The 21,335-nt window shown below is 41.5% G+C and overlaps 1 protein-coding gene across 1 annotated transcript in view; it reads left to right on the top strand.

Moving 5' to 3' along the window:
* The window catches only part of LOC109486146 (transmembrane protein 59-like), a 40,481-nt gene that overhangs the window by 13,444 nt on the left and 5,702 nt on the right, over window positions 1-21,335 (top strand). The window contains exons 2-4 of the mRNA XM_019789851.1: window positions 12,542-12,647; window positions 15,049-15,143; window positions 20,086-20,238. Of these exons, the coding sequence (XP_019645410.1) occupies window positions 12,542-12,647; window positions 15,049-15,143; window positions 20,086-20,238 (354 nt within the window). The remainder of the gene's footprint in view (window positions 1-12,541; window positions 12,648-15,048; window positions 15,144-20,085; window positions 20,239-21,335) is intronic.

Genomic DNA, 21,335 nt, shown 5'->3' with positions numbered 1-21,335 from the left:
TTCGTTTGTTGATCTCCCACCTGCATAACTTTGGTCTTCTGGCAGCTGATCCTTAGACCTACTTTCCCCGCTTCTGTTTCTGCTGATGTTGTCATGTCCTGAAGAGTCAGCTGAGACTCTGCTGTCAAAGCAATGTCATCGGCGAAGTCTAGATCCGTGAGGCGTCTGTCTCCCTCCCAGGGTATACCAAAGTCACTTCTACCCATTGCCCTGCGCATTACAAAGTCTATGGTGACAGTGAACAGTAGGGGAGATAAGACGCATCCTTGTCGCACTCCGGTGACGATGTCAAAGCTGTCGGTGTACCCTGCGTCTACCTTTACACAACAGGTGGATCCCTCGTACAGGCTTTTTAAAGGCTTGTATGAATTTTTCCAGGAACACCATACACCTTAAGTATTTTCCAGATCGAGTCTCTATGTACACTATCGAATGCTTTTTTTAAAATCGATGAAATTTATCCATACAGGCTTCTGGAATTCAATACTCTGTTCAATGATGTTGCGCAAGGTAAGTATCTGGTCCATGCAGGATCTGCTGGGTCGAAAGCCGGCTTGTTCCTCTCTGAGTTCTTTATCTACTGCCTTTCTTAGTCTATTTAACAATACAGAACAGAATACCTTTCCTGGTATTGAAAGTAAGGTGATCCCTCTCCAATTTCCACAGTCGCTTAGGTCGACCCTTTTTAGGTAACTTCACTATGGCGCCTTTTCTCCAATCAAGGGGTGTCTTTCCTAATTCCCAACATGTGTTGCAAAGCTTGGTGAGTTTCTTCAGCATGATATCCCCCCCTTTCTTGAGGAGTTCAGCTGAGATCTGGTCTATTCCTGCAGCTTTATGATTCTTCGGGTTTTTGATTGCATTTGCAACCTCATCTTCTGTGATGTTGTCACAATCTACATCCAACTCGTTTCCGTCAACATCTGGGAAGGTGTACACCTCCTGTGGTTCAGGTTGGTTTAGTGTCTCTTTGAAGTGTTCTGCCCAACGCTGGTTCTGTTCTTCCTCTGACAGTAGGGTTTTTCCATTCTTGTCCTTTATGGGGACTCCAGTGCCACTGTTGGAACCACTGAGGTCTCTGGCAATCCTGTAGAGTGTTCTTGTATCGTTTCTGTCAGCTGCCTTTTGTGCTTCTGTGGCTTTGTTCTCTAGCCAGGTGTTTTTGTCTATTTTACAGTGTTTCTTTACCTCTTTGTCTATCTTCCTGTACTCTTTATTCCTTTTGTTTTGCTCTCCCTGTGTCTTTGCACTATCTCTCTTTTTCTTAATTTCCCTTCTAGTATCAATGAGTTTCCATGTGTCTGGTGTAATCCAGCTCTCTTTCTTTGTTCCTCTTTTCCTTCCAATAACAACCTTCGCAGCTTGTGTAATTGTTTCATGTAGGTCTTTCCATTGTGTTTCTGGTTCGTCTTTGTCTTCTAGGGCTTGGAAGCGGTTGTTAACTTCCAGGGTAAATTCTTGACATATCTCATCTTTACTGAGTTTGTCAATATCAAATGGTTTTGTTGTGTTCTGTTTCTTGATCTTTTTCAATTTCAACTTTATCTTTGCCCTTACCAGGTAATGATCTGAGCCTACATCAGCCCCTCTGAAGCTGCGCACATCCTGGATAGCACTTTGCCATCGTTTACTAATACAGATATAGTCAATTTCATTTGTTGTTTTTCCATCTGGGGATCGCCATGTTTTTTTGTGAATATTTTTATGTTTGAAGAATGTGTTCCCCACACACAACCCATTCTCACTGCAGAAGGACAGTAGACGTTCTCCATTATCGTTTGTTTTCTTTGCTGATCCATGTGGACCTACAGTGCTCTCCAGGCCTGCTCTTTGTGCACCTATTTTTGCATTGAAGTCTCCCATGAGAATCTTGACATCATGGTTTGGGATATCATTCAACACATCTTGCAATTGGTCATAAAAGTTATCCTTATCATTATCGTCTGAATCTTCTGTTGGTGCATATACTTGTATGATTGTTGTCTTTGTGTGTCTGGATTGGAATCTGGCTGTAATAATGCGGTCACTTGCTGGTTTCCATCCAAGGAGTGCTTTCTCCGCTTCTTTATCTAGGACAAATCCAACGCCATAGACATGGTGTTTATCATGACCAGAGTAGAGTACTGTTTTCCCTTCGTTCATCAGCTTACCACTTCCAGTCCACCTTACTTCGCTTAATCCCAGGATACACAATTCATAATTGTCAAATTCTCTCAATAGTTGGTTTAACTTGCCGCATTGGAATAAAGTCCTAACATTCCATGTGGCTATGGATGTTCTTGTTGTGGCCGAGATCACGGTGCTTTTCAAGACTTGGGCCTCCCGTGGGCTTTGACTCAAGTCCGTCATGTTTGCCAGGGGCAGGCGCCGATTCTCCGACCTAGATCTGGTACATTGTGGAATACTTGCTGTTTCCGTAGCAATTGAGTTTTTACAGAGAGGGGGCGCTGGCCCCTCGTCCAACCCTCACTACTTTTATACCGCCCTGTGGGAACAGGCGGTGCAGGTGCTATTAGCCAGCAGCAGCTCCCCTGGGAACCGTCCCACCATGGTTAAACCTGCCAGGAGCAAGGAGGACCTTACAGGACAAGCCTGAGGGTTCCCACATTGCTCCCGATGGTATCGCAACCCAGGGTCATTGCTGTAGCCGTTGCCCGGGGAATACCACTAGGAGGTTAGCACTCTGACTTAAGTCCTGCATGCTGCGTACTATTTTTGTCTCTCACCTCTCTGTGATAGCATCTACCTGGCGTGAAGGTTGGTTGATTGATAAGTGGGGGGAAAAGGAAATTCTTGGTACAGGGACACAGGTGCAAACAGCAGCATTCATCAAGGCTGACATTCTCTACTGGTCACACATCCTGAACAGGGCACACTGCTATGAATAATATAGCGAGAAGAGCATGAAAAGTTTCTGTCATAGTCCAAAAGTTTAGTTTGTCTAGGTCTCGAATCTCAATTGTACAATGCATCTACGGTGTTGGAAATACCCATCTGCATTTTGCAGAGACATTTTCAACATTGCAGAATAAAACTTAAGCAACCTGCAATTTCGCAGACTGAAAAAAATCAGGCTCGGGGTTCAATGGTGTTTAAGAGCTTTTGTGTTTACTACTGACTTTATAATTTTCAAATTACGTGTAAATGTTTGCTAACATGCAATTCTACATATGCCATGGGTTTAGATCCGGACTTTTAATTGTGCATTTGCAGAAAGTATTTCCAGAACAAGATTTTGACAGTCTGCGATATTGCAGAACACAGAAAAAATGTATTTCTACCACTGATCTATCTAAGCAGGAACACAAGGGGATAAGTTATAAACTTGAATGTTTCTTTTCATCATGACTGAAAAGTTCTGTCAACAGTTCAGAGTCTAAAATTTTCAGGTGAATTTTCGTTGTGCAACAATATTTGGTTAATTGCGTTCTTGATGTATCCAAGGACTCTTTGCACATGTTTGTAGTTGATCGATGTTAGTGAAGTCCTAACCTTACAGGTGAGGATTTTGTTCCCAGCATGGAGCGGTAACGGTTCTTTACCCGCCTTTTATTCCCCGACACTTTCTCCCGCCAAAACAAGACAGAACCATCTGCTAACCCTTTGTGGAAGTGTGAATTTCCACTCTTTCACCCGACCCTTTATTGAGCGTTCTTTTGTTACCAGGGATACAGTTGGTGTTTGGCTCAGCGGGGAGCCTGGGATCTTTACGGAGATGCCCTTAGGCCCCGCTTTCAGTCTTTTTTTTTCCTTTTCCCTCTCTGATCTACTTTATAGGCTACATCTGGCAGTCTGGGCTGGTGAACAAAAGCCCAGAGTTTAAAAATACTTACACAAAAGCTGTGACATTTATAGGGAGAACTTCGTGAGGTGAAATAATCCAGCTCTGTCTGCTGTACTGGAGGTTGACTGTGGTCAGCAGACAGTCACAAATTTAATTTTTAGTGAAATCTCCTTGAAAAGACCGTACAATTTGAAACATTCTTGATGGCTGGCTCTTACTGACTTCCACTTCTACATATGACAAAGGCTTTGACTCAAGTTTGAGAATGAAAAGGAAGTTGAGCTAGGAGCATTGGTGCCACGGAAATGAAAAAAGTGCCTGCCTTTATCTCAAGCTTTATCTTTCTTCCATCCATGGTAGTGGAGAGGTTTGAATCTTTTTACCCCCAAGCAGCTACTAACATGTAATTTGATACTTGCTAGAAGCACCATAAACAGTATTGATTTTTCCAGGTGGAACTTTTCAAGGGCTCCTGAAGCACAGACCAATTTCTGCATGGTTGACGTATAATACACTTGGCTGGAATAAATCCTCGCTTGTAGGCTTTGAAAGGAAACGACTTTGCAGTTTTGGGTCTTTTGTTGTGTTCCATATGGCTCATAGCAGATGGACTGGTCACATTTCTGCTGGGTAGGAAACCTTGAAATCAATTTCATAGGTTCCACAGAGTTGGCTTCCATTTAGCTTCGCTGTCAAAGTTAACAAGGAATTTATGACACAATGGTACAAGATACCCAGTAATTCTAGCAAATGGTTTTCGGCAAAGTTTATGGGGAATGCTTCAGTGCCAAGAAGAACAACGTCCCAGCAACTGTACAGTATATCATAGTGATTCATACCACCAGCCTCCCCTCAAGTACTATGTCGTGTCCAGCATATTCTGTTGAATCCCATTCTTTAGTCTGGCAAAAATGCAAATGTCAAAATGACAAAAGACATTTCAGTAAGTTTCCCTGGGCTGCCTAAACCTAGCTGCTGGGTAGAGGTTTCCTGTACATTTGTCTATAATTTTTGGGTTTCTGTAGATATGCCCCATGTAAAATTTTTCATTAATTCACAGTTGCTTAAAAAAGTAGCTACCCATTTTGCTGGTGACTCCTGGGTCTACATATCACTCACCGTCAGCCTATATGTGCTAATCTATGGTATGAAGGGAAGAGGGATTCAATTTCTACTCATGCAAGGACAAACTCTGCTATAGAAATTTCCAAATTTCCCTGTGGGTTTCAGGGCAGGAAAGGGCAGTGCTTGGCGGTTGGTGTAGCCTCAGATAACAGACAGCTGGGCGAGCAATACTGCCGAAACTCAGGCGACTCTGGGTCCCTGGGTAGAAGTGCACACTGCATGAGAGCACAGCAGGGCTCGATATTCATTTTTAGGAATAGGTGCACTGGTGCACCCACACAAAAAGATTAGGGGCACAAAAAATTTTTTGGGTGCACCATATAAAACAAGACCTAATTACAAATCTTACTGCTCCTCTTCTAAGCTTGAATCTGAAAGTGGAGCTAACTTCAAAATCTTACACAAGTACTACAACAAAGATTTTTATTATTTTTCTGATACTTAGATGCCAAGAATATCCTGTATGTATTTAATATGTACAAAAATACCTACCAAAATATTTGGGCGCACCAGTGCACCCACAGAAAAAAATTGGTTGCACAGCTCCAAATTTGGGTGCTCTAAGGTGTACATGCACCTAGTATTTCCAGCCCTGCGCAGACAACAAATCCCAGGACAAACAGCACAGGAGGCACAGACAGGAAGACCAGACAGCTTTCTTATTGTGTGCTCATTCAGGATGAGTAGGAGCTAAGCTGATTAAATCCACTAAGAAGGATTGGATTAGGGCAGACCTTGATCAGATTGGTAAAACAGGGATTACCGTGAGGAGCTGACTGGGGGATTTTTTGCACCGCTGAGTTTTGTATTACCATGAACACACAAACACCAGATCATACGGGTATTGTCAGATTGATAATGATATAAAGTTTATCTGCATAGCTGCCATATCTTAGACCAGAGGATATATGTTTCAGTTGTCTATTGTACTCATATCTTTATAGTAAATATTTAATCCAGTTGCTCCTAGACTCAATCCATTGACTGATTATTCATTCGTAGACCATTCATTCGCTTATTCTTTGGTATATATATATGTGCTGCACATGATATTTAGGCCTAGAAAAAACATGTTGTATTTCCCGTTTCCCGACTGACCCTAGAGAAAACTGCAGACCCTAGACTTTTTTTTGTGGACCCCTGCAAGGGACATAAATTTTTGTCCTCACGCAAGTTTTACTTTTTAAACAGTATTGTACAAATTGGATCACTAGCGATTGCCAAAGTCTTTTTTAAAAATCCTTACCTACCGACTAATTTTTTTCAGGACTGAAACAGGAAACACAACATATTTTTCCTAGGCCTTACTGATACTGCATAGCTTAGCTCATGCACTCAGCTTAGGTTGCCCCAAGTTCACAGTATTCCCACAATACACCTGTGTAACCACTCACCTGGGGCACAGGTACATGAATAGTTAATCAGGTAAAACCACAGGTAATGGTGTTGCTGGGTTCCATGACAGGGCGGGGTCCATGTTGTAAGGACAGTTGGGGATAAGGTCTAATGGAGGAAGGTTTCTTGTCATGTACTGTATGATGTAGGCTGTTGACGCACGCTGGTCTCTGGTGGAATGATGGGCTGGTAAGAATGACAACTCCAGGGAAAAACATCAAAGCTGGGTGATAGATTCATGACAGTTGAGGTTGTTCAATGGTGAAGGGAAGATGACATTAAACGAAGTGGGGGATCAAAAGATGCTATCACGGAATCTGCGACACAGAATGATGTCTAACCCTTGGTATTCTATTGGTTTTGTATAGCAAACACATTATAGTTTGTACAAATTACTACAATACTTATGAATTACAGGTGTGGTTGGTGAAGAAATACAACATTAATTTCTTTATTTGTCTTTACATCGATGCATGCAAATTGCTATGAGGTGTAATTTATATTAACACTGGTAAATTTGAGTCCTGGATGTAAAAGATAATTTTGAGGCCTCTTTTTCTCATTTCATTCGTAAATCATAACATGCCAGGGATACCTGAAATAAAAGAAATGGTCATTAAAATTTGGAATCTTGACCAGGAAAATTGGTGAGTCAGACAGCAGGAAGTAAGGAGATAAGGGTCTCTGCTGTCAGCTGATGTTATCTCTGTTTCATCTCTATTATCTTATCTGTTGTGACAGGGGAGGATCAGGTAGGCGGCATCATGGGATTACCCAGGGTGCATCCTGTGGTAATCATGAGGTAATGTCAGACAAAGACATGCCTTTGTACCTCTCCAAACTGTTATCCGATATCAACAACTGCCGCATCTGAAACAAAAAGGAAACTATTCAGGAATTTCTGAGAGAAAATTATCACAGGAACAATTTTCATGACATAACATGATTCTAGAACTGATTATTGCATTGTGTCATTCCTCATTGTAACTGTCTGTTAGCCGATAGGTATGATTGTGTTATGGTGGTAGTTATAGGGATGTTCTTTGGTTGTCAGTTCACCCCCATGCAATTTTCCGGTGGGTGGACGCAGAAATAATTGTTAGCGCAGTGTCCGGTATGATGCAATAATGGCCGGGTTAATTGCCTCCATTAAAGTACAGGTTAGTTTTCTAATTATCTTCAGGAACTGTCAGCTTCAGGCCATTCATTAGTGGCTGAGACATGCACCTATCAGATGACATGTCACAAGATAGGATCACCAATCACGTATCATATTACATCAGACTTCCTCATTTCTTAGGTCATCTCTTCAGCTCTAGTCTAGGGCCAACATGCCTCCAAGGATGTTATACCATAGTCCTATGTCTGAGACCTATGTCTAGCCCAAGAGCTCAAGAGCTGGCCCTGGAAATAGTCTGGTATCTAGGCTAGTTCAACACTGTACCACCATGATAGTCCTATCTCTGGTCCCATCTTCCTTGTCACTCACCAGGTTAACCCATAAGTTTGTATCTGTGCTCCCATCTGACCTACAGATGTGGGGATTTCCAGTCTTGTTCTGGCTGGCTGGGAAAGGTTTTCGACCCTTTGTGTTTTTCTATCCGCCCTGAGTTACATGTATACAGAGTCTGCACTCTGTAGTGGTGGGCAAACAGGAAACAACTTGGACAGGCCAGGTTCAGTACGGCAGACTGTAGTGCAAGTGTGGCTTATGGTGTACAGGTCACCCAAGTGATAGGCACTCTTTCAAGTCTTCCATCAAGCATTCAACATACAAATATGATTCATGTTTTTAGTATACGCATACCCAAATAGATATGCTGTTTTTTGGTCATCTTTGGAGCACTGTGTGACAAAGATTGAGTTTTGGTTGATACGGAATATAAGTAAGCTGCTTGTGCAGAACCACTGTTAACCAGTCTAGTTGGAAGCAGGAATAAATTTCTCTCTCAGCAGATTATGTGAGGAAAGATCATAGCAATTTTTTGTAAAAATACTAAAATATTGAACTTTATTTCAACACGAAGATGACACAGAGATCAAATTTTCAAGGACCATTGTCGCCTTCATCTGGATTATTTCAATTACAAGGGTTGTGTGTAAATAATGTCACTCTAATGTAAAAAAAAAAACAGGGCACAGTTTGAGAATGTTTTGATCATCCTTTCTAACATCTGCTTTGCTGTTGTGAGGATGCCAGTTGTCAGGGAGTGCAGACAGCTGTTATCTCCTCTCCCAGGTGTTAGGAGGAGGGATGCTGACAGATGGATCCACCAGGATATACAAACACACCAATTGAGAGCTGATCCAAAGCTTCTACCATCTTTCCAAGCTGCTTTGGGTGGATTTTCTAGCCCCAAGCTACAGGCATTTGTCTGGAATACCTCTTTAGTCAAATCTGATGGATTGGATGGGAGTGGGGACAATTGTTGGAGACAAAACAGATGAAACCAATGATAGGATAAGGTGGCTTCCAGCCAAGCTGATTTGTCGGTCCATCATAATCCCAGGTCTGCTGGTTAGCCTGGAGACACAGATGCCTGAAACCTCAATCGTAGCCTGGAGTCAGCAGACTCTTGGGACAGCACTGAAATCTTCTAAATCATCTCATGGCCCCAAGCTGCTGCAAAGTACATTTTCACAGTGGATTTCCATGATCTAGTCTTAAGTACAGAGAGAAGTGTAGATTTTGTCAGATTTGCGTGAACCTTTGCCTAAAGCTTTAGACTTAGTTTTCAGGAGCAATGCATCCTGGGGGAATTTTTTTATCATGTGGCTGAGAGTAGCAGACTCACATTCTTTGCACATACTTCAACTTTGCTGTATTATCAACTATATCTTTTAAAATCTAATGCAAAGTGCTGAGCAGTGGAAAAAAGTATACTTTCCCTGCATCCAACTTTGTACTTACTACATTAAAAGTCAGCAGGGATGCGAGATGGTTCTCCAGGCAATACTGACCATTTTGAAATGCATTCACTACCTCAGTACGTGTTGTATGAAAGATACAGAAAAGATACAAAATGCTACAGTCATCAAGTATCGGCCTTGCCATTCTGTTCCTGCTTCAGAAAATTCCTCATGTTGCAAACAGTATTATTACAGCACCAATGCAGTGTGCACAAGAGTGTAGGTTTATTTATGTTAGACTGGATGAAACTCTAGATCCGGGCGAACAGTTTACAGGCCTCAGGCTGCTGCACATGGGAACACATAACCTGTGCTTGTTTGTTTATCTTACCTGAGTGACAGGCTTCCCTGGTACCTGTAATTAACAGGAGATAATCAGTAAGGGGAGGTTGTTCCTGTCAGGTCTCTCTCATTTGGACCCCTTCTCAGACAAAAAGGGAAGGGGAAAGGACACTAATTAGGTTTGGTGAATTATAGACACTTCAATTAAGAACCAGTTGCCAAAGTACTTACAAGTTACAGTAAAATTTAGGAGTTTCTTTTAAGTTTTAAATCTTCAGGTGTTACAAGTGGACATTTTGTTCTGTACAGCCGTAAATTTTGTAAACAGTACATTTGTATGTCAGGCTTTAGTCTCCCAAAGTTGTTATCTGTGTTTCTGTAATGTGGGTTAAGAGCCAACTCATGTATGCCTTACCCTTCTTGTTGTGGGTTTGTCCCAGAAAAGGTTGAGCTGGCAGAACTAAGTCAGGATTAAGTGTAACAAGAGCGACTGTGTGAAGGCTGTCTGCATGCCTCCTGCAAAGTCGCCATGTTTACACAAAGTGCACTTACCTGTAAGCCTGGTGTTTACCCATAGTTGACTCACCTGTGGGTGCTGCGGTATGTCTCCCCGTAGCCACTCACCTGTAAGCCATTCACCTGTGTGTTTACCTGTAATTTTTCACAGACTTCCTATAAACCAGGTATCTAATTCCAATTCTCATTACCCATGGTTAACCTTCTCCTACTGAGGTAGCAGTTTGGTACCAAATTTGCATTTGTTGTAAGATTAGGCAACAGGGAGAAGGTTAATGCTGTAATTGTTCTACCTGGCCTCCAGTACCCCCTCCCCCACAGTCTCCTAACACAAAGAGATAATTCGTCAACTCCAAAGCAAGAGCTAGTTAGTATTCTGTGGGGATTCCGTCTTTCCTGTAAAAGGGCAACCTGAATAGCAGCAAAGTCAGAGATTTAAGGCGGGTATTTCAGGCTGAATGGAAAGAGCTTAAAAGCTTTATGTATTCTTGTTCGGTTGGAAAATAAGTAGGCTGGGGATACATGCATGCAGTTATTACATGAGAAGTTTAGATAGCTGTGAGACAAGATAGATCTAGTGACAAGTATAACAACAGTGTTCAAGAACTGTATCTTCCTGGATAAGATTTCTGCGCTTGTCAAGACATTGTTTTGATATTAAAACATGAATAAGCTGGTTATGGCGTAGAGGATTTTTTTCCTTCAATTGTCAATTAGCAACAATTCTAGGTTTTGGAGTGTTGGCTTTATCTCTGTCACTGAGAGAAGTGAAGCAAAACTTCCCAAACTTGCAAGTGTGCCGAAACCTGGGGCTCTTCTTTATGTTACTGCTCAAGCCTATAAACATCTCTGCCACATTTATACACACAGACCACTTAAGTCTCCAGTGAAGATTGTTTTAGGTGACCTTTCTTCAAGTCTGTGTTTCTTAAATATCCGCTTCCTCTGGTCGGTCTACACTTTTATACAAGGAAGATTTGTTTGAGATATCTTTCTTCAACAAGCTTGATATTTACAAAGACATCCACTTGCACTGTAGTACTGGTTCTTCTTTAGTTTCAGTTTATTTATCGCTCTCACATTTCCTAGAACATGTAGCATCAACAGAGGGGAAGATGTTCGGACGCCTCGCAGACAGTTGTTTATGTTGAAATCCTCTGACAGAGTGTAAACTATAAACTGTGAGATATGCCTCTTCATTATACAGGGCTAAGTTGTGTTGATGTCTTCTTTATATCTGAGACAACAGTTCCGTACAGTATACATAACGTCATTAGCCTTTCAAAGCATTAGTTAATGCTGCAGTCATACTAAGACCCTTACCTGTTTCAGACACTGTTTAGAAACATGCCCACGAACATGTCTCTTGCGTGCAAAGAGGAAAGGTATACAGTAGCCACATTACACCATTACCAGTGGGTAGCTATGATTGAGCACCAGCAAGTTTTCACTAATGGCCTGTAAGAAAATCTTTGCTGTCACCAAAAAGTAAGCTTGGCTACTTTAATGCTAAACACTCTCGTTAGCTTTTGACCTTGTACGACATTGGCTGACCTGTCGTGTGTGTGTGGCAGGGGCAGATAGTGCCAAATGCACACGAACTTTCAGGGTGGGCTGGGACTGTATCAGTGCCGAGTGTATTAAGAGAATGGCGGCCGCTTTACATGATAGACAGTCAATTTTCGGTGCTATTGCTCCTGTATACTGCGTGTGAATAGGAAGGGTTGACCATTGTCGGCTAGTATGGGAGGGGGGCTAGCCTGTTGTTCCCAGTGACAAGTGTTGCCCCTCCTCACTTGAGATTCATGGCGGCATTGTCTGAGCAAAATGGTCTTTCCGGGTTATTGTGGACGGGATCCACTGAAGAGTATGCTATTCTCTCTACAAGCCCAGCACATCTGCATGTCCAAACAGACCTACATCAGTGATAATCTGTATTTCCCTCTCTTCCAAGGTTGGGGTTTGAAAAAGGCGGAAAAGATTTGCCTCCTATGTCTGGGGAATGTGTGGATGAATGTACCAAAAGAAGTGCTGATGTTCAACTTGTATAACAGCTGCCAAGTCAGGATTATGAGAAGAAAGAGCAAAATATAATAGCAAGCAAAATAGCAATCAAGAAATACAAACACTGGTTGGGTGGTCTTTGATCACCAGTATACAAAGTTCAAATAGGCTGAGTATCTCTAAAGCTGTTGTCTTTCCACCTCATTCCACAATTGTGGTTGTGTAGTGAAAGCTCTTATATGGTGTATAGAAAAAGTGACATTTTTAGAAGCCTCTACTTACAACATTAAAGTATGAATCTGAGATTTTGTCGCAAAAAAAAATGATCCTATCGAAAGTACTGAACTTACCCATTTTTCTGTCTTCATCATCTTCACTGCATTTTTCTGTACCATACCAAGTCATATGTACTGTTGATCTGGGAATGAAAATATTGATTTACTTTGATAAGTAGTTGTGACATTGACTTAAATTTCTGTGTACAAGTTCAGCATTAACTCACTCCCGTTGTCCTGTGTTTTACAGCAAGAGAACCTGTACGCGTGCAGACGTGGCTGCCGGCTTTTCTCTATCGTGGAGTTCATCGGGGAGAGTCGAGACCTGAACGCAACAAAGGATGCATGTGATGCGGGTAAGTCACGTGGTCCTCTGAAAACAATGCACAAAATGTTTTGATAAAGCTTTCAGGAAACAAAATGTTTCACCAATGAATCATAGCTTTAAACGGTGTATAGAGTTAGATGTTCGAGGGTTAGGTGTAATACGTCGTTTGGTATAACGTAGCCAGCTGCCGCCTTGCCGCAAAGCTGGTGTGTTACTGTTACGCCGAAGGGGGGGTTATACCAGCTATACAGATAAAGATACAGATTGTGTTCCAATGAAACTTGAATATAACTGTTTAGAGTACTGCTAGCTTATACCTGGTGTTCTCATCAAGTTCTGGTAAAGCCACGTCTTTCCTACCCACAGGAAGCATCCCTGCAAAAAAGCTTCCTAATCTGTTAGACATAAGCTGGGGACTTTGATGTCGGGACCATGTTTGCGCAAAATAATGTACTTCCCAGCAGAGAGTTTCGTCTCAGTGGTGATGTTGGTACCGGGAAGGCATTAACTTATCCCCCCGCTGGGAGCAGTGGTATGATCCGAAATCCAGGTAGACAGCCCTGGACCTGCCCCCTCCCCCCTGGGGTGGTGTTTAATGGGGATTTTAGGGCTCCCTCTGTGCAGAAAATCACAGACATGGCACATAACTCATATCCGCATCCATATTTCTGCATGTAATGGCAGCGAAAGGCCTCTCTGCATTCCTGTCTTTGTTGTTGTCGGAAAAAGAAATTACAGGCCAAAAAGCAAATTAAATCAGCCTTAGTTGATATCTTCAGTTCTCGGTCTTACTATGAAATATATCATATAATGATTTGGCAAGCAAAATCTAGATAGGTTGAAGGAATTCTCAACTGATGGGATAAGTTATGATAAGTTTGTGCATATTTACGGGCCATATATGACCAAAATGCATCATTTTAGCGAGTGTGTTTTATCACTCCCAATTGCCAGGTTGATGGATTCCCCGGTTTGATACATTTTTCCAACTTACAAGATAAACCTTTTGAGTTCCTGACCCACGAGTGACTCCTCTGGTGAATGGATGGAGAACCACTAATGGCGGCAGGTCAGGATGTGAAAGGTGTCTGACCCGTGTGCGCCCCCCTCCCCATGCATAGAATTCCTGCCTGATGCCACTGTATATTTCCTACCAGGGGGTCCATTGTAGGCAGGTGGCCTCCCACAGGGACCAGTTAAAACTGTACAAAACAGTCATCAAGTCCATTTCATGCACATCACAAACACTGGGTACCTGGGCCTGTTATTACTAAAACAACTACCCTCCCCTCTCCCCTGATTATTATACCAGCAGGAGTCGAGGTATGCACATGCATGTAGCTGTCAGGGGAAGGGAAATGGAAATCCAGGTGCACTTAGAGTTGATCATACATTACATGTATACTGGATTCACTAGAGACAGACAGGGAAGCCTGTAGTTAGATAAATTTGAAAGTTTACAAATACCTCTTCATCATTCATCATATAGAGGGGAAACATTCTAGGGCTCTCCCCAACCAATGGAGCAAAGGTGCTCCCCCTCTTCCCAAAATCCTAGAACCATTCCCACAATGTTCAAATTTAGGGTTTTCCTTTAGTATTTACATGAAAATTCACTGATTTTTCATCAACCGATTAGGGAGCACCTCTCCCCTCAGAATTTATTGGGAGACCCCTACACTCACATAATTTTCTAATGGAATAAAAAAGATAAAACAGTAGAATCCGTACAATACTGCAATTCCTTCCAAAAAAAGTTGTGCCAAAGAAAGACCCTTATTCACTCACAATATATATACACAGACTAGATCTACTTATGCTGTGGAAACAAAAGTACCCCGGTACCTGTATTCTTGTAGGTACAATGTTTGAAATTGAGTTTGCAGCTGTTTGCCAATGTTGATGGGCAAGTAGATTTAATTTAAGGCCAGTCTGTGAATACAAGTTGTTTTTACAGAAACTTTGATTCATCCAACAACTGGATCTGCATATCTGACGTGCCAAATTTGTGTTCTACTTCTAACATCTGTTTAACAGCAGTGTGTGTGCAGTTATCACCAGCCAACATGATGAATCCTGGAGTGTAGGTTTATGTTCTGAGGAAAAAGACACTGTAGACCCTCTATTTATGTGTTTCTCAGGAAAAAGACAGTATATTTGTATTTCTATGTGTCTCTGAAGAAAAAGGCTACGTATTTCTGTGTATTTCGAGGAAATACATTGTATCTCTGTGTGTTTCTGGGGGAAAAGATGTTGCATTTTGTGTGTTTCTAACTCTGAGGAAAAAGACAATGTATTTCTGTGTGTTTCTAAAGAAAAAGACATTGTATTTCTGTGGGTATCTGTGCGTTTCTGAGGATAAAGACGTATTTCTGTTTTTCTGTGTGTTTCTGAGGAAAAATACATGATTGTATTTCTGTGTGTTTCAGCATGTATGGAGGCTTACAGACATGTGGATGACAGATATGGATGCAGTATTGGCTGCCGCTCACAGGTGCCTTTCGCCCGGAAGAGAAAACAACAGGTTTGTTTGTTTTTGTTTACTGTTTATAGTAACATAGAAGGCTAGGTTGATCCAGCATGTAAATGTAAACAAAGGTGCACAAATATATTTTGACTGATAAATGGCGTATGAAAAGCACAGGTTTTTTTTTCAGGTACCTAAACTAGAATCGTACTGTTAAATCCTTTAGTTGTTAGGTTATACATTGCAATTTAAGACAACACTAAAGAGTATGAATACTGTCCATTTGGGCCTGGCTAGTGTCACATTTACGCATCACTCCACTTGGAATGTAAGCCTTGCACGATAGGCAGAAAAACATACCTCTCTAAGTTTGTAATCGAAACTTTGCAATACTGTTTTCCTGTGTTGGGGGAATTTTTAATAAGGATATCAGGTGAATTCAATATCCCTGTGTTAGTGCGTGTAAGCTCCTGCAAATATTGGTTGAGCAGCGAAATGTTTTTCCCGTGTTTAGGGAATATGTGGAGCAGGTATCAGTATCAGAACTCAGTAATGAACTCCCACAAATTGTGATTGACTGGCAAAACTTTCTGCTACTCTTTTCCTGTTTTCTGAGAAATTATGAAACATGAAAGTGATCCAAATATCCCTTCTAACAGTAATAGGCTGTCAAATTTTGATGGATCAACAGAATTTTGTGTCTTTCCTGTGTTCTGAGATTTTTTTTTCATACGAATCATAGATATGAACTGAATTCAATATCCCTTTGTAACATAATAAGCTGTCCTGAATTTGATGGAACGAGGAAACTTTGCACCGCAAGTTTGCAGTGTCTGGGATTTTTCAGGAGGGATATCAAATGAACCCAATATCCCTTTGCACAGTAATAAGCTGCCGCAAATTTTGATTGAACGACGAGGCCTCTAAAAGCGGTAATAACTTCTCCACCTGTCGTCAGAGTCACGTTCCACGCGGTAATGTTTCAGTCCGATAACATAATAGATGACATCAATTATAACGGCGTACGAATTTATGTTGGCCATGTTTAATTCATCTCAGACTAACCTTTTATTTATGAGGACATTTAAAGACTTTAGGTACTGGCCAGTGTTTTTACTCTGCCATCATTTCATGCATGACATCACTCCGGAATAATGATGAGAATATATATTCATAAATCAGATGCGCCCTCCTTTGTTTGCAGCCTTTATCGATTTCATGCTTTTGTGATTGTATTAAATGGTGTCAAATTAGGTTTATCCTGATAGTCAGAAAACAAAAGACTTATGCAATAGGCACTGATGTGAAGTATAATGATATTTCCATACTTTTGTGGTTTTGCTGAGGTTGTAATTGTGTTAAGTCATGTCCAATAAATTATCCTCTGAATTCAGAAAGCAGAACTGCTATTATAGTCATATAAGATGAGTTCCTGATGTGAGATAATGATGGAAAATTCTAATCATTCTCAGACTTTTATGACATTTCTCCTTGCGAATGTGTCAAGATGTCTTTAGGAAAATCTTCTCTGATATTCAGAAAATCAAGGCAGTATAAGATGGTGACTTGATGCATAATATCAATGATGAAGAGACAATCTGATTATGTCGGAACTAGTTATGTTTTTATGCAGTAGTAATTGCATCAAGTCAAGTCGAATATTGTTGCTGATATATCCCAGCGCTCAAAAACATAGAACATGAATCCGAGCAGTGAGATGGTTACCCTAAGCTGAGTAATAGCAGAAAAGCATGAACATAAATCCCAAGAAAATATATGATCCTATCACCAAACTGCTGGTAATGTAATTTCCTGCAGTTGAGAAATGTCAGCCCGTGTCATGTCAAGTTAGACCTAATCTGTATCCCCACACATAAAAACTTCAGCAACTTTTAGGTGATATTTACAGAAGGAAGATGGATCTCTAATGCCTTATAGACCTCACCAGGCATAAATCGAAAACTGGATTCCAGAAGAAGGCTGGGAGGTGAGGGGAAGTGGGCCGCATCCATCTTCCCTGGGAAGGTCTCCCACTGGAGTTTGCTTGGTATCCCATAGGAGTTACACCAGCTGCTGCCCTGGACATCCAAATTACAGCGGGAATGAGGCGTCGTAATTACCGCTCCAGGTTGATGAGGGTTGGGAGTTGAGCATATTCTGTAGGGGGAAAAAATTTAGTTTGTTCCTCCGCTGCAGAGGAATAATTATGTGATTAGTAAGCTTCGATAATGACTTAAACAATCGTAGAAAATGTATTTTCATTTTTCATGAATGTTAATTCTGGAAATTTGATCAAAACTCTGTAGAAAGCCACAAAAACTCTAACAATGACTCATCTACCGAAGTTTTGCCTGTATCCATGTGGAATTCGAGTGATTAATGTCCCATATTAGACCACTTCTTGTCAATGTGACCTTTAACATTTGGTAATTTCCTTCGATGATTGCCCAAATGGCAAGTTGTCTTTCTCATGATTGTGTGACGACCATGATGCTTTCATTAAAGCTATGTTGTTCCCAACTGTAATTACAAACCACAAATGTTACTTCATTAGTGTCGGGTGTACAGTCAGCAGATTATTCCAGTCCACTGATTACAGCGGTGTGACATTGGTGTCAGGTGTGAACCTAGCAGATTATTACGCACCTCCAATTACAGCAATACTCCTCATGTAGCGACAAGTTGACTTTCTTGTTCGCTGACATTCAACGCTAAATATCAGCATCATGTCTGATTAGGTCTATGTATGGAGGGAATGACTGTGAAGTTTTTAAAGTTCAACGTTTTTCAGGCCTGTCTCTGGTGTTGTACATGTACACTCCTGTCCCTATTAGTACTGTGTAAGCTAAGTTTTGCCTGGATTGCATACATTTATTTATCCTTTTTTCAGCTTACTTGCATCAACTCATTGAGTGACCTAAGGCCTGAGAATAAAATGAAGAGAGTCCTAGAAAAATTGATATACTTATAAGATGTAACAACATTTTTCTTTTGAATTGGCCACAAGATTTTAGTGAGAAAGACAGGTTGAACATGCGGACAATACCTTGATATATTACCTTTACATATTGATGTGCCAAGAAAGCGTACCACAATCCATGAGTGTCACAAACCGGAATCTTACAATAAATCATACGTGTGCAGAAAAGCCTGCATTATAGGGTATCTTCAACCAGAACAACAGGTAGAAGATGTTATATGCAGAGAATCACTTGCATGTTACATGTATATGGCCACATAGAATACCAGCTTTCTACTTGGCTACTCAGGATGGCAGTGTTGAAGGATGGCTGTTCCATTGTGTTGATGTCATTGAACAGGACCTTACAGCCTGCCCAGTGTTAGTATGTAGACCATGTCTTTGGGGCAGGACCCTGCACAATCCATATAGATCCCTGCAAAATTGCCTTGGGATCAAATTACAGGGTGGTTTGATATGAAAGTGATACCTAACAAAAGCGTTGGGCCGGCATAATGCCTGCGCTCCCGCCGAGCGTCCGTGGTTTAATGACTTGTTACAAGTAGACATGATATCATCACGCAGCTCTCTGAAAGACAGACTATGGGCAGCTTTACCCGCGGGCAGTGAGAAATTGGCACGCGGCATCCCGGACTCCGCTCGGTAAAGACTGGGGGATTGGGCGCTGCATTAGCGATGCCAGCAGGGCTTTGGGCGGCTTAGATTGTCTTCGACTCCTGTCTACCTGAGTGGTGCTGTAATATCCTGGGCTGTCCTGGGCTGCCCCGGTACCACCAATATAATAGGATGGCCTACCCCGGTGGAAGTATTGACAGATACTGATAACTTGCCTCAATACCTGCTCGTGTTTCATACCCACCCCCCAAAAAAATCTGTACCATACAACAGTGCTCAACATTGCCCTGTTGTTATCATTTACTCTGACATTGTGTTGAAATCATTAATACCATCCATGATTTATTTCTGCTGTATTGTCTATGAATGACAACGTCCAAATGAACACTTCTTGTGTAGTTTTAAACCCATGTGCTGAGATGCCCTGCACTTCCACATCCAATCCTTTGTTTTCACTCACCACCTTATGAAACCTGGAGAAAATACGTCCAATTAAAGCTGAGCTGTCTTGGGTGAGAAAGATAAAGTACTAGGCTTTATCTTGTCAAAACAGGAACTGCAGCACCACAGGCTATATGCACATCAATATCCATAAGGAGTGGCTGAAACAAAGCCAAGATATCCAGCCTGACCCTACCACCAGTGCTGTATTCAGAATAAACATGGCACACTCCTCCTAGATCAAACCTAAATCCCTCCGAGTGATAACCAGATTATTTCCTGGGAACGTAGAGTGCAGGTAGTGCATTAGGCTGGGTTTGGGGAAGCAGTTTGTTTCCCGTGTGTCAATAGATATCAAGCATGTATTTGACCAAGGAGCAAAGTACTCATATGTGCATTTATGTTATTACCTGCAAGGTGCATTTTCAGGGTGAATGGGGTGCAGTTCCGCTGTAAAATGCCATTATTGTAGAACAAAATCGATGGTACACTTTTGGTGGAAAGCAAATATGCCCGCATCAGCGCATGGATTTTGGAGCCGCTCCAGCAGTGACTTTGTGAATTCTAACACTAGTAATAGAGAAATTTGGGATGTAATTGCAAGCATGGTTAGAGGTTTCTATTTTCACTGGATACAGGCCAAATCTGCATCTGATATTACCTTTAAATCCATTTTAACTAACACGTATAAGCAAGATTTGTGTTTCAGTACAACAAGAAAATGGTAATACTCAGTTGGTGAATGATTCCATAATAAATTCAGTTTTACCCGGGTATTCTACAAAAACCTTCCAACACAGCTATCTGACCTTGCTAACAACAAGGGGAAGTGGAGGAAACTTGCAGTCACTTGCATAGTAGCCGACCGATGCCTTCCTACAATGTCTATGCACTACATTTAGATACTGTAGGTAAACCGTATGCTCACAGTTGTAAGTAAGAATTGTTGTCTCTTTTTTGCAGCGTGATGAAGAAGTCCAGAAGATCCACTTCCTGACCCCGATGATGATGGTGCGGAACATCTACAGCGACTTGCTGAGCCGTGCCCAGAACTACATGTCTGTCTCCTGGTCCCTCTACATGCAGTCAGACAACGGCAAAATCATCGTTCTCAAGGTACAGAATCTATCCTGCTTCATCATTTTTATGTGGAGTTACGTACAGGGCTCTAGCCAGCTCAAAAATTTTTCTGTCAGCTCAGGTTCATGATTGAACCTGGGGAGAGAGTGCCCGCAATCTATGGGGGGTCTAGGAAAAATTTTGAATTTTGCAATTTCCATCATTTTGAGAGGCAGATCATGGGGTTGAAAGTGGTTGACAGTGGTCCTTTGTATGTTTTTATATTTTTGCCCAAGAATTTTGTCAATTTTGTCTATCAAGGTTGACGGATTGGTTAAAAAAAATTCTGTCACACGCCGCAACCGTCAGTGAGGCAAAATTCCTGCAATTGATGGAAAAACAGGTGCTGGCTAGAGGCCTGGTTATGCAGCAAGAAATCTAAAAATTCCTGAGCTTTAATTTACAAATGTCCAGGCATGTTTTGTCGTAACAAGAAAAATTTAACCAAGATCTTCAAGACGTGTAAAAATTCAACCACAGGTTCAGGTAACCCCACTGCACTGTAGATACATAGTGATGATTGCCAGCTTTAGGAATATCAAAAGATAAGATTCTCACGCCCTAAAATATCATGTGGTAGCAAAGTCGTACATCCATGGACGTTTTCCTCCTATAAGTGTGTAGAAATCACTATTGTGTTAGACATTATTATGGGTTCACCACACCACGAAGTGGTGTGGTGAAACCATATTGCTTTTTCTGATGTTTCTTCTCCTTCTCCTTCTCCTCCTCCTCCTCCTCCTGCCATATCTTTAAATGGATTCAGCTTCTTCATTTTAGGGCCTAAGGTCCTGAAATTTGGTATGGAGGTACAGTGGGCAAATACCCCTAGGCGTTTTTTAAATTATTGTGATACAGGCTTTTAGAATGGTTTTATTTGAGTTTTTTGGCTGTGTTATAGCAAATGTATTACTGTGTTAGTCTGCCTTGTTTACCACGTTTGGGCATGAGTCATCAGAATGGAATGCAGGGCATCAACCAATAGGCATGCAGCTTTCCTCTATACTTCTTGCTGATTGGCTGTTGGGATTTAACTTGATTAACACCTGCACAGAAGCATTTCCATACTGACAGTATGTCTGTATTCAAGTGTT

Source organism: Branchiostoma belcheri, unplaced genomic scaffold, assembly GCF_001625305.1.
Source record: "Branchiostoma belcheri isolate BF01 breed outbred unplaced genomic scaffold, Haploidv18h27 scaffold8, whole genome shotgun sequence".
In the NCBI taxonomy this organism is placed as follows: Eukaryota; Metazoa; Chordata; class Leptocardii; order Amphioxiformes; family Branchiostomatidae; genus Branchiostoma; species Branchiostoma belcheri.
The sequence above is the reverse complement of the archived record's forward strand: the minus strand, read 5'-3'. Positions and strand labels throughout refer to the sequence as shown.